Source organism: Trachinotus anak, unplaced genomic scaffold, assembly GCF_046630095.1.
Source record: "Trachinotus anak isolate AG129_WGS33_773 ecotype Australia unplaced genomic scaffold, CSIRO_AGI_Tana_v1 ptg000003l, whole genome shotgun sequence".
Taxonomy (NCBI): Eukaryota; Metazoa; Chordata; class Actinopteri; order Carangiformes; family Carangidae; genus Trachinotus; species Trachinotus anak.
The window spans coordinates 3357033-3369285 of NW_027273854.1; the positions used below are offsets into that span (position 1 = coordinate 3357033).

The window sequence follows — 12253 nt, forward strand, 5'->3', positions numbered from 1 at the left end:
GCTCCACCTCCATCAGCTACACCAGTTAAAGTGAACAACCTTGTATTACAGCAGCAGCCTAGACCCAAGAAATCATCAACATTTATCTTGACATATTCAAACTGTGGTTCAGGGAAATATGAATTGAATGTGTCCTTCTGTCTAAACAGGACTCTCATACACAATACGTCAAAGCAGCTGGTGGGAATTGATCTGCAGACACAGTTGCAGAGGGAGGAGCTTTTAGATTTCATTCATACCGGCCAGTGAATAAATAAAAAACACTTAAGGCAAATAGAAATATGAAATATGAGTGGGTGTCACTCATTTGATGCAGATCCAGAGATCTCATTCAAATCCAGGCGTCCCTTGTGTTTTTATATTTATCCTTCAGCCATGAAATCGTGACGATACTTTAGCTCCCAACATTAAAGGAAGACTGACATGAAATTTAAACCACTTACAACGTCAGAAAACAAAGCAGAGACAAGTTTGTTCCTAAGACACGGAGGAATACAATTTATTAGAGCAAATTCAATAATAAACTTTATGAAAAAAGCTACAACATGAACACTTGGCTTACCAACATCATAAGTTGATATATTTATATGTATGTACATTTTGCCTTGTAATGGCATGCTACAAGGACATGACCCTTTAATTACTGAAAACAAGTAAAAGAGAGGCGGACACAGACGCAGTCAGAAAGTTGTTTCTCTCTCCTCTCACTTTACAGCTCACTCTAACACAAAGAAAAATCAAGCTTTCCAAGCACAGTCTTCTACAAATAAAAAGAAGAAGAAGAAGAGAATAATTAGGGAGCTAAAAGGCCAAACAACATTGCTCTGGTAGGTTCTCAGTGTCGCTGTACACGGCTGCCTCACAGCATCAGCAGCCAAACTTAAACACGCTACATGATGACAGACACCACTGCAGTGACGATATGAAGCCCTCTCAGCTTATTTTACAATATTAAAAGTTGCACAGGTCACAGGTTGGTGCCTGAATACAATTATTTGGAGAGAGGTTACTGGACACACACCCATTTAAAAATTGCCACAGGAGTAAACAAGACTATAATATACTGATCTTTGAATCAGCAATAATATGGTACGAGTCCACAAGAAGGCTACGAGAAATTCCTACGTATCAGAGGGGTCATCTTCTGCCGCCTACAGCAGTTCGTATCAACCTTCACAAATCAAACAGATGAAACATCTAAACCCTTCATGATAATCTCACATCTGGCTGAAATCACACCAAGAAGTATAAAAAAACCTGGTTTTCAAAGACAACATCTCCGAGTTCGAAGCTTCTTACAGCTGCTGTGCAGGTGCTGAACACTACCTTGTGAGCAAAATAAATAAGAGCTGAAACACGTTTAATAGAAGAAGAATGGAGGAAATGTAAACCAGGTTATTGTGGAGTAGGCGTGTGATACTCCAAACACGTTCAGACAGTTCACTCGTGACCTCATCCTCGTCTTGAAAGCAGTGGGATGAGGGAAAAAAAACATCAAGTCCAAATCTGAAACAACAACAACGCTCCCTCTCCTCTTCATACAAGTGTCCGCAGCTTTAGACACGCAGGATCTCCAGGCAGTTGTTGTAACAGATGGCGATCCAGTCTGGCTGCGTGGACGCCCACTGCACGTTGTTAATCTCCCCCTCAGCAGTGTAGGCCAGGATGGGATCCTCGATCGCCCGTGGCATCTGCTGGATGTCCCAGATCAGGGCCTGGTGGTCATCAGCTGAAGGAAGAAGACATTGAGGAACAGAGTGACCGTTAAAAGAAATATCTGAAACTGGAGTAGGAGGGAATGTGGGAAATGGGCCAGGGTCCAGATCTTTTAGTTTAGAACTTTAGGGGGAAAAAGCTTGAACGAGGCCAATCTGTTGATGCAGGGAGGAAGAGCCAACACAGACGGCTGCGGCAAAAAATACACACCTGTCTGGCAAAACAGTCTGAATCTATATTCCAGGCAGATTATTTAGTGACATGATCAATGCATTTCTACTAAATCCCAGTCACTGCTGTGATGACTCTCCGGTTGGAAGATCGATTACAAACCGTTGTTGAATGTTCTGGCATCTGATAAACTGTCAAACTTTAACAACTGCACGCCTGGATTGCTTTTTATGTCTAACCTGTCCAGCAACAGCAACTGTGAAGCAACAACCCCCCCTCACCGCCACCATCACAGCCCCTTGCCTTTGGTCTGAGTGTCCTCTTACCTGCAGTGCAGATGTGACATGAGGAGTGGGGGGCCCAGGCGATGCCGTTAACGCAGGCGCGATGGTTGTTCAGCCGAGCCACTGGTGTGCAAGGTACACGCACATCCAGGATGACGACCTGTTACACAGAAATATTAATGACAGATTGAGACTCAAAGTTCTTTCTTGACATTGGAATAAGAGAGAGGCTAAAAAAAAAGTGTTTCACTACAAGGTCCACTTCATAGCTGGCTTAAGCTTCCTCTTGCAGACAGACTTTGCTCAGCTTTCATGGAATTGTATGTTATTAACTGATCACAGAGATTAACACCACTGATACTATTTTGTCAACTCCTGTTTCCAAGGTCAAGAATGAACGTTCAATCCTGATTTCTAAGCCAACATCAACGAGAAGTCCTCAAAATCCTCAGAAAAATTGAATATTTAAAAACATCTACACTTCCTTGACAACTGGGAAACTCGACTTGCTGAGGAAGAGTCTGTGATTCGATCAAAAGCTCCAGAGAAGCTACTTGTAGTGACATTATTTGTCAATTAATGGTGGAAATGAACAAAAACAGAAGAAACATTCAATTCTAATATTATTTTCAAAGCAATATAATAGTTTATAATATTTCATTGTTTTTATACCTACTGTACTGTACTGTACTGTACAGGGTTTTCTGAAATAAATGTCAACTCAAATCATTTCATGGATAAATTCATTTGAAAGCTGTAAACTAAATACAAAAGCTGCGGAGAGACGTGGCTACCGGCTGAAAGAATCCACAGCACACTGACCTCCATGCCGTCCATGGCCATTGTGGCCAGGTAGTTGGGGTCCTGCTTGTTCCAGCAGAGGCGGAGCAGCGGGTGGTGCTGGGGGTCTTCATAGATGATGGTGCTGTGTTCCAGGTGTCGGAGGTCAAACATGCGGACTGACCCGTCAGCTCCCACAGAGGCAAACATATCTCTACCACCTCCTGCACGGCTGAATGCGATGTCATACACCTGCAAAGACACGGGAATACATGACATGAAAAATAATTTCAGGCTGTGTGCACAACCACACACACACAGGGCGTCATTCTGCAGTGTCGACACCAACAGACCTTCATCAGTGGTGTACAGGTGGAGATAGTGAGTCAATACAGATACTTAGGCACATTCCTGGTGACAAACTGACTTCTGTCGCCAACACTGACACCATTGTAAAAAGGTCAATCAGAGAATCTTCTTTTTGAGGAAGCTGAAGAGTTTTAATGTTGATAAATTACTTATAAAAATATTCTATTAATCTTTTATGGAGCCAGTTTTAACTTTTGCAATGATCTACTGGTTTGGTCATCTCAGCGTTGTTAATAAGAACAGGCTGAGTTGTATTAATAAACTGTGCAGAAAGAAATTATTGGTTTTGACTTAAATGATCTTAACCACGTCTTTCACCCAGAGCCACTCAGAAGGAAAGGGCCACTCTGGAGGAGGTTTACTTATACCAGCAGGGCCAAATCAAACAGATATTTACGGTCATTTGTCTCATTGGCTGTTGGGTGTTTAAACAAACTGTAGGCACTGGTGCCACATTGTATTACGAATATCATGTACATCATCTCACAGCGTATTTCATTGTATGTATGTAATTTTTTTTGCGTGGACCTCTGATGTGTGATGTGTGGACTGGAAAATTGCCCCTCGGGAAGAATAAAGATTTTCAATCAATCAATCTGACCTCTTTGTCATGAGCGATCAGCTGGGTTTTCACGTGTCCAGAGACCAGGTTCACTCGTCCCAACACCTGACCCGTCTCCAAACCCCAGATGGTGCAGGTGGTGTCGATGCTGGAGGTTCCTGCAGAAAGAATCAACACCTTAGAAACTCAAACTTCACACATGAAGGAACAATTTCAGTCAAATTCACAGCTCTCTTACTATTTAACATATAGTGGATTTCTTACCCAGCAGATTGGGATCAACTTCATTCCAGTCAAAGGAGGTGAGGGGCGCGCAGAAGTCTGAGTTCTTGTTGTTGTTCAGCAAACATTCAAGACGTGTTTCTGTGTCGCTGACCTGCAACACAAATGCAAAGGAATTTGGCAGTGAGCAGAGATCCACACTCGAGTCAATGTGACCATGTCACTGCTCCCAGCTGGCAAAGCTGAAGCAGCAAACAAACTAGACTCATCCCCAAAACACTGACTACTTCATGCTTAGACAGCTACTCAGTATGGCTGAAAACTGAAGCTCTTGAAAACTGAAAGCTCTTGAAACTGTAATTCATGATGAAAGTTGGAATATTTTATTTATCTATTTTTAACTGTTGCCAAAAAAATACAATGAGAAGGCTAAAGCTGATACAGTCTGTGTCTCTCCAACTTTCTGAGTTTCAGTCTTTCCTACTTTTAGTGAGTATACTGAAGACATCAATCTATAACAACAAGTCAGAAATATATGATTTAATTTTTACATTAAAAAGGCTCAGTATATTCTTAAACAGCTGGGAAGTGTAGTTTTAAACAAATTTTACTAACTTCACACAATCCATTTGCTGGGGAACAAATTGTGCTCCAGCCTCTAGCAGCTGAATGGTGCATGTGAGATTGAATGAATATAAATGAAATAGCCCATGTTCACTGTAATGACGAAATGTGTGCACTGTTTAAATAGGTTTTGAAAAACACCGGAGGTCTGTTACACTGGGGAATATTGTCAAGCTTCTGCCACACCGACATGCTTCTGAGTATCCTTGGGTGTCTTGAAAGCTGCTTATAAATAAAATGTATAATAATTATTATTATTATATTAGTTGGATCAGGGTCCGTCTGTGTTGGTTTGGGCCTTTCCTTGAGATTTAATGAACATGACTGAACATATACAACATCACCACATCGCCTACCCTCCAAATGCGCAGGTAGTCTCCACTAGTGGCCAGCAGGTCCGGGTAAACCCCCTTGGTGTCGGGGATCCACATGATCTTGGTGGTGGGGTAAGGGTGGTCAAATGTGTTCCTGCATACAAACTCTGAGCTCTCCTCCTCCAGACCCACCAGCTGAACCTGAGCGGCAGCAAAACACATTACCTGTTATTTCCACACCAAGCAAATGACTGTTTACAGGGCAGCTAGAAACAGCATTTGTTATATTTGGTGTTAGAAAGTGATAGTAACAAGACGCAAAACATGCCTGCTGTAAACGTACAGAGGAACACTTTGGTATTTTAGCCTTATCGGGGGATGAAAACAAAACTGATATTGTGCTTTGATGCTGCGCATAACGACTAGCATTAGCATTAGCGAGCTAACGTTACCATATTTAGCCGTGGCTAATACATGGCCACATCCACACACTGCGCACCTTGTTGTTGTATTCCTCCACGAAGCTGCCGAGTGCCAGCCGAAAGCGTTTGTCGGGACGGACGCTCCAATTCATCGCATAAACCGTCCATGGCGCCTCGTATTTGTAGATTTCTTTTCTTTTGCCGTGAAGCGACATCCCCCCGAACTGCAGCTAGCAAGCTAGCGGTGGCTAACTACAAAATAAGTAGTCGTAAAAGCAAACTACCGCCTTTCCCTTGAACTAGAAGGACAGATGTGATCAGACGTGGTGATGAAGACCATTTAACTAAGCAAAGCTGGTTTTAGAGCAAAATTTCTCACCACTTTACTTAACAAAGAGTAGCATTGCTCCGTTACGAGCTAAAAAAAACTGTCAAGGTAAACAGAATTCAACAGACTTCCGGTTATTTTTAAAAAAATAAAATCACATTTTCCCAAAAGTACGTTATTTTAAAACGTATGTAGTCTAAACGATATTTCTATCTATTTATAACATTCATAAAGCCATGTCACCTCCAGGTTGATAACTTTCACAAGTTATAAAGTCTGGTTTGACACAAGGTGGACTTGCTGCAGTCATAATTAGCCGACATTATCACGCCTGTTTTTGTCCTCCAGTGCTCACAGTGCGAAACTACAGCGCTGGTGTAGTTTGAGTTTTATTTTCAATACATGAACCGGAAGTATAAATAATGCAACTATGTCTAACTTGACAAACAGTTGTAGATATAAACTGTGGCCACTAGAAGGCAGGAATCCTCATGTTTATACAATAAACCCACATTTTGACTGGAAGTTAGAAACTTTCTCTATTATTATTTAATCTATTTTAGTTTTAATGAAGCAGAACCTTATTTATGCGATTCTAATGTAATAAATAATATTAAATAATGAGAGAGAATGAGGAGTTTTCAAAAATCATTTAATCTTGTAACTTCTGAGATATTAAATACTTTTTTCTTTATTGAGGTTTTAATCGAACCTTTTAACATATAAGTATGGGTATGTAATGTAGGTATGGGTTTGAATAATAAATGCAAATATAGCTTTACTTTTCCTCTTGATTTAAGTTGAATATTATACAATGTCCTCTGTATTTATGGCTGTCATACTCAGTACTTTAAATAAGTAGCGTCATATTCTAAGATTTTTTTTTTTTGTAGCTTAGTTTGTTCGAACTTTCGACAAATTATTTTAAAGTCAAGATTATTTTAAAGTTCCTATGCTGTTTTTATATTTATACAACTATTAATAATAATAATATTCATAATGCTGTTCTAAAATGATCGCAGTTACGTACAGTGACCACTGGGTACCGGTTTAATTCATCTAAAGTAAAGGCAGGCAAAATTAGCATAAATGTTTTTCCGGTGTAAAAACATTCAAAATAAATCTTTGAAATTAGGGATGAAGTGAAGGCAGCGAGATTGTGGTCATGTGATCTGTTCTTGCTGAATGGAAAGCGCTTGTCGCGATACTTTTACTTTGAAAGGTCGATCCTGTGTCGAGTAGTCTGCTGTTTAAGGACAGTTCAGGTCACTTCAGCTCAACCGACGTTGCGTTTGTCAGTGTTTCTCAAGGTAAGTTGCTATAATCATCTCTGTTAATTTGTTTAGTTTCGATATGTCCCACTTTCCGAGTCGTGGTGAAGAGAAAACAGACCGCCTTCCGTTCCGTTCAGGATCATAGGTTGGTTGCTAGCAACAAGGTGCCATGCTAGTTAGCCGCCGTTAGCATGCTAATGCCAGATAATAGCTAATAATATAGTGAGTGAGTGCTGGGGGATGGGTCGGGCACTGTGATATGATTACGGCTTGTGGTTAAATCGCGTGTGTGTCATTCGGTAAGTATACATTTTCAGTTTTGACTCAAATGCCACTAAAGAAAAGCGGTAAGGCAAACGTGTCGCTGGCTAAAGTTATTGGTGCTAGCGTCTCCCTGGTTGAACATTTACCGGATTCAGCCACATACGGCTGCTTAAGTCTGAGCGCAGCCCGGACGCTGCCCCAGCAGGGCCACGCTGTGTCACTAAGTGTTTTATCTTAAATTTGGTGTCCCTTCATCTTTTTACCGACAGTAACAGCGCTGGATATTGTAATTTAAACAACGTCAAGACGTTTCACTGTACCGACACACCTGAGCTCCCTTTATCCCTTAGTCATTGTTTTCTAATTAGTTCGGGTCCGCAGAGATCCTCTTGTCTTTGGGGTTTATCACCTGAATACCCACCGTGTGAGCAGGGACTGGTTGTTACGGTTTTGTAGACCCGTTCAACCCGGACTCACAGTTTTAACTGTTACTGCCAGGGGGCTAGTTTGTTATTAACTATTTAACAAGATGCTTTTAAGTGATTAATTGTATCTATCAGGTTGAAATCATCACTACACTTAATTGATTTATACCATTAAAATCCTTCTAAGTACTTGAAAGTCACTGATGTTCAGACAATACTTTCCAAGTTGTACTTGATGACGATTTTCTGATCTGACTTCAACTTTAACTTCCTGTTTTTGAAAGGATGAGTAAGATTTGTCCCTGTTGTCTAGTACTTCTCTTACACATGTTAAACTTCTGTCTTTGACTCTCCTCGTCTCCCCTGTTAAACCACCCTTATTTTCATTTTTTCAGTCTCCTGGCAGCAGCTCTTTTTCACTCTGCGTTTCCACATTTGTGCTGGTTCCGCCATGCGTGGTGCGTATGTCCTGATACCCGCACTGCTGCTCCTCCTGGCCTTTCCTGTCTCCACGGGGCGCTACAATGATGACTTTGATGATGGCGAGGACCTAGCAGACTTTGACGACAATGACTTTGCTGAGTTTGAGGACATGAATGACGATCCAGCAGCTGAGGCAGAGACCGCCCCTCCACCTCGTGCCTCGGCATCCTTGCAGCCAGAAGAGGATGAAGATGAAGATGAAGCCACTGTAGAGCTGGAGGATGGCCAAGACGGTTTTGAGGACTCAGAGACACAGGTATATTGTCTTGCATCACTGTTTACAGCCTAATTTTCAGTAGAGTTTCCATAATAAATCATTTTTCATTATTTATGGTATTTAACTAATTTATACAGAATCTGTAGTAAGGCTAATTCAATTTGATGTTCCCACAGGATCAAGACATTTACAGCAAATATGACCAGGAGGAGTTTGAAGGGATTGGAGAAACAGACCAGACGAGCCACTCCGTGAAGGACCCCCTCATAATCCACACGGTAAAGCAGGCTTATTGCTAAAATCTTCTGAGAAGTAAGTCTCACATACTGTCCTGCTGATCGGGATCTGCCCAGGCTCTGAATGTGTACAGGGTTTCTGCTGCCTGCAAACCATATTTTCCTGTAAACATGTTAATCAGTGGGATGGGTGTGTTGTATTGAAAATGCAACTTTGCAGCATAGGATGCTACTGTAAGCAAAATTAAAGAAAAAAAAAAATGCAGATTGCTCCACTGTTTGGAGCTGTTTTCTTATTTTGTTGGTTATATAGTTATACATGAGTTATATTAACTGTTGCTATGGAAGCTGAACAGTGGCAACACTGAACCTTTGGCAGCTGACTGATACTGATGACCACCTTGTGTTTCTCTGCAGGTTCCTGCACATCTGCAGAACAGCTGGGAGAGTTACTACATGGAGATCCTGATGGTGACTGGCCTGTTGGCCTACATCATGAACTATATCATTGGCAAGAACAAAAACAGCCGCCTCGCACAGGCCTGGTTCAACTCGCACAAAGAACTTCTAGAGAGCAACTTTGCACTAGTGGGTGAGTCCTTCCACCTCTTTTGTGTCTGCTGCCTATATCAGCTGTGTTTGTAAATACAACTCACGTGCTTGTGCATTTGTCCCTGGTCATAATCAAATGGACTGAATGATGGCGGCCTGTGTGAGGTAGATCTTGTGTTAACTGACAGTTATCTGTATGTGAAGGTGATGATGGCACCAGTAAGGAAGCAGTGAGCACCGGGAAGCTGAATCAGGAAAATGAACACATCTACAACCTGTGGTGCTCTGGACGGGTGTGCTGTGAAGGCATGCTGATCCAGCTCAAGGTATCAGCGATGTGTTGTGATATGCTGGTGTATTTGCTGCCAGTGTATTGTGTTAAATATAGAGACATGTAATGTATTTTGTGTTTTACTCCAGTTTCTAAAGAGGCAGGACCTGCTCAACGTTCTGGCCAGGATGATGAGGCCTGCCTGTGACCAAGTGGTATGTGCCAGTCAAGTAGCAATTTGTTTGTTTGGAGCCTTTGAAGTGGAATTTAAAGAACAGGACTTTATAAGTAGTATTGTAGTTACAGTCTTTTTCTAACCCACAGCATTTGTCTGTTGGTTTTTAGCAAATCAAAGTGACTCTTAATGATGAGGACATGGACACTTTTGTATTTGCTGTGGGCACCAAGAAGGCCATGGCCAGGCTTCAGAAGGAGATGCAGGACCTGGTAAATATCCTCTACATATCTATACACATCTTTGTATGTCAAAAATGATGCACATTATTATTACCCACACATAATTAAGAATTTTGAGGACTCTGTTATTCTTTTACCTGGTCATCATTAATGCTTTTTTGTCTTTTTCCACAGAGTGAGTTCTGCGGTGACAAGCCTAAGTCCGGGGCCAAGTATGGGCTGCCAGACTCTCTGGCTATTCTTAGTGAGATGGGCGAGGTCACAGATGGGGTGATGGACAATAAGGTAAAGTCTGGCTCACATACAGTGTTATTATAAAAAAAAATAACTGCAAAGTCTCCAAACACTGAGCAGAGTCTCGTGTTTTTGTAGCTTCCTGTCCTCAAATACAGCTCACTTATTACAATTTTGCCTTTGGATCTGTTTTTGTGTTTTTTAGATGGTACATTATATTACCAACCACGCTGACAAGATTGAGTCCATCCATTTCTCGGACCAATTTTCTGGTCCAAAAATTATGCAAGAGTAGGTATTCACTTTATCTTTTTGTCTTTTTAATGTTTCACATGCAAGTTATTCAGCATTTTCTTCTTTTTAATATGGTACTAATTCTTCCTGTTTGGTCTGTCAGGGAGGGTCAGCCTTTAAAGCTGCCTGAGACCAAGAAGACTCTGCTGTTTACATTTAATGGTGAACATTTTGTTTGATCTATTAGCCAGAAAATCTTGACTAAACTCTGTAATTTGATTTGAACTGGTGTCTTTTTATGTATACTAAATGTTTCGTGTGTGTTTGTGTGTAGTGCCTGGCATGGGCAACACCTCTCCCAAAGACATGGACACTCTGCTTCCTCTCATGAACATGGTGATCTACAGCATCGATAAAGTCAAGAAACTCCGTCTCAACAGAGAGGTGAGCAGGATTCAAATGCTCTCATGGCTCAAACTGCACCCAAATGATCACCCACTTATATGCTGTATTTGGAGGTTTTAGATTGAGGTTTGAAGTTCAGCTATGAGTCACCTTGTCCTCCCTGTATATTTAGGGTAAACAGAAAGCTGACAGAAACCGCGCCCGGGTGGAGGAGAACTTCCTGAAGCAGACTCATGCTCAGCGCCAGGAGGCTGCGCAGACTCGCCGGGAGGAGAAGAAGAGAGCTGAGAAGGAGAGGATCATGAATGAGGAGGACCCTGAGAGACAACGTCGTCTGGAGGTCTGACATAGGAAATTTCACACATACACCCAACAAAAAGACATTTGTAGGATTAGTTCCACATTGTGGGAATTATGTTTATTCACTCTCATGCTGAGAGTTAGATGGAGGCAGTGTGAGTTAGCTTAACTAGCATAGCTCCGTCCAAAGGTAACAATCCACCTACCAGCACCTCCAAGTTTAAATGACTATCTTATGTTTTGTACTGATTAAACAAATTACAAAATATGTTAATTAATGAACTCTAGAGGTTTTGGCAGGTGGATTTTGTTGCCTTTGAGCAGAACTAACTGGCTGCTGGCTATATATTTAATGTGCAAACATAAAAGTGGTGTTAATGTAACCCTTGTCAATAAGGGAATAAGAAAAACTAGTCCGTGACGAGAAAACCACACAGTTGAGCATACAGGCCTCATTCTCACTGTTAAGTTTCGTGTCTCACATTTTCTCTTTCAGGAAGCAGCCCAGCGACGTGAGCAGAAGAAGATTGAGAAGAAGCAGATGAAGATGAAGCAGATCAAAGTGAAAGCCATGTGAAATACTACCACAGTGATAGGGATACAAGCACACGTGAAAGCGGTGCTCCGTTCAGTTTTCTCCAGCTTCTCTCCATCACAGCTCTGGCTCACAGTCGCTCCAGCTCCAAACTGACATCCTGCGCCTCTGGGTGTGTCAAGCTTAGCTGTCTGCGTCACCACCTGCTCCATTCGGTGTGGCTAAACCTTAATGGCTGAGTGAAATGCCTGTGTCAAATTAGAGAGGCTTTTTTTCGCCATCAAATCTGTCAACACAATTCATGCCAGGATATATATTTTTTGTTTTCTCTGTAAAACTACCTTCTCTAAATTAAACAAAGCTGTGCAGCTTGGTGAACTTTTTAAATCTGCTGCTGCTGGGAAAGAACACACTATTTGGTGGTACTGAGCCACATTTTAAAAGGAATGAAAACATTGTTGTTTCATTGGAAATTTATTAGCATTAATATAATCTTAAATGATACTGTCAAGGAAATTTTATCTTATATCTGCTATGAGTTTTGTTTCTTGCAGGCTGTTTCTTATGACTATCTGAGCAAACATAATAAAGTGCACTGGAGTCTGTTGGAAAAA

At 41.4% G+C, this 12253-nt stretch overlaps 2 protein-coding genes across 2 annotated transcripts; one reads left to right on the top strand and one right to left on the bottom strand.

Moving 5' to 3' along the window:
* Positions 1-470: 470 nt before the first annotated feature.
* On the bottom strand, positions 471-5923 carry LOC139611672 (DDB1- and CUL4-associated factor 7). The gene is made up of 7 exons (XM_071466529.1): positions 5542-5923; positions 5085-5243; positions 4147-4258; positions 3922-4040; positions 2994-3203; positions 2214-2331; positions 471-1729 (listed from the first exon to the last, which is right to left on the bottom strand). Exons 1-7 carry the CDS (start codon positions 5677-5679, stop codon positions 1557-1559), a joined length of 1029 nt encoding a protein of 342 aa, XP_071322630.1. The 5' UTR covers positions 5680-5923; the 3' UTR covers positions 471-1556.
* Positions 5924-7011: 1088 nt separating this feature from the next.
* On the top strand, positions 7012-12253 carry ccdc47 (coiled-coil domain containing 47). Its single transcript, XM_071466542.1, has 13 exons — positions 7012-7101; positions 8198-8494; positions 8632-8733; positions 9109-9283; positions 9448-9569; positions 9664-9729; positions 9860-9961; positions 10106-10216; positions 10371-10456; positions 10563-10621; positions 10734-10843; positions 10977-11144; positions 11601-12253. The coding sequence occupies exons 2-13, from the start codon at positions 8207-8209 to the stop codon at positions 11679-11681; spliced, it is 1470 nt and encodes a 489-aa protein (XP_071322643.1). The 5' UTR covers positions 7012-7101; positions 8198-8206; the 3' UTR covers positions 11682-12253.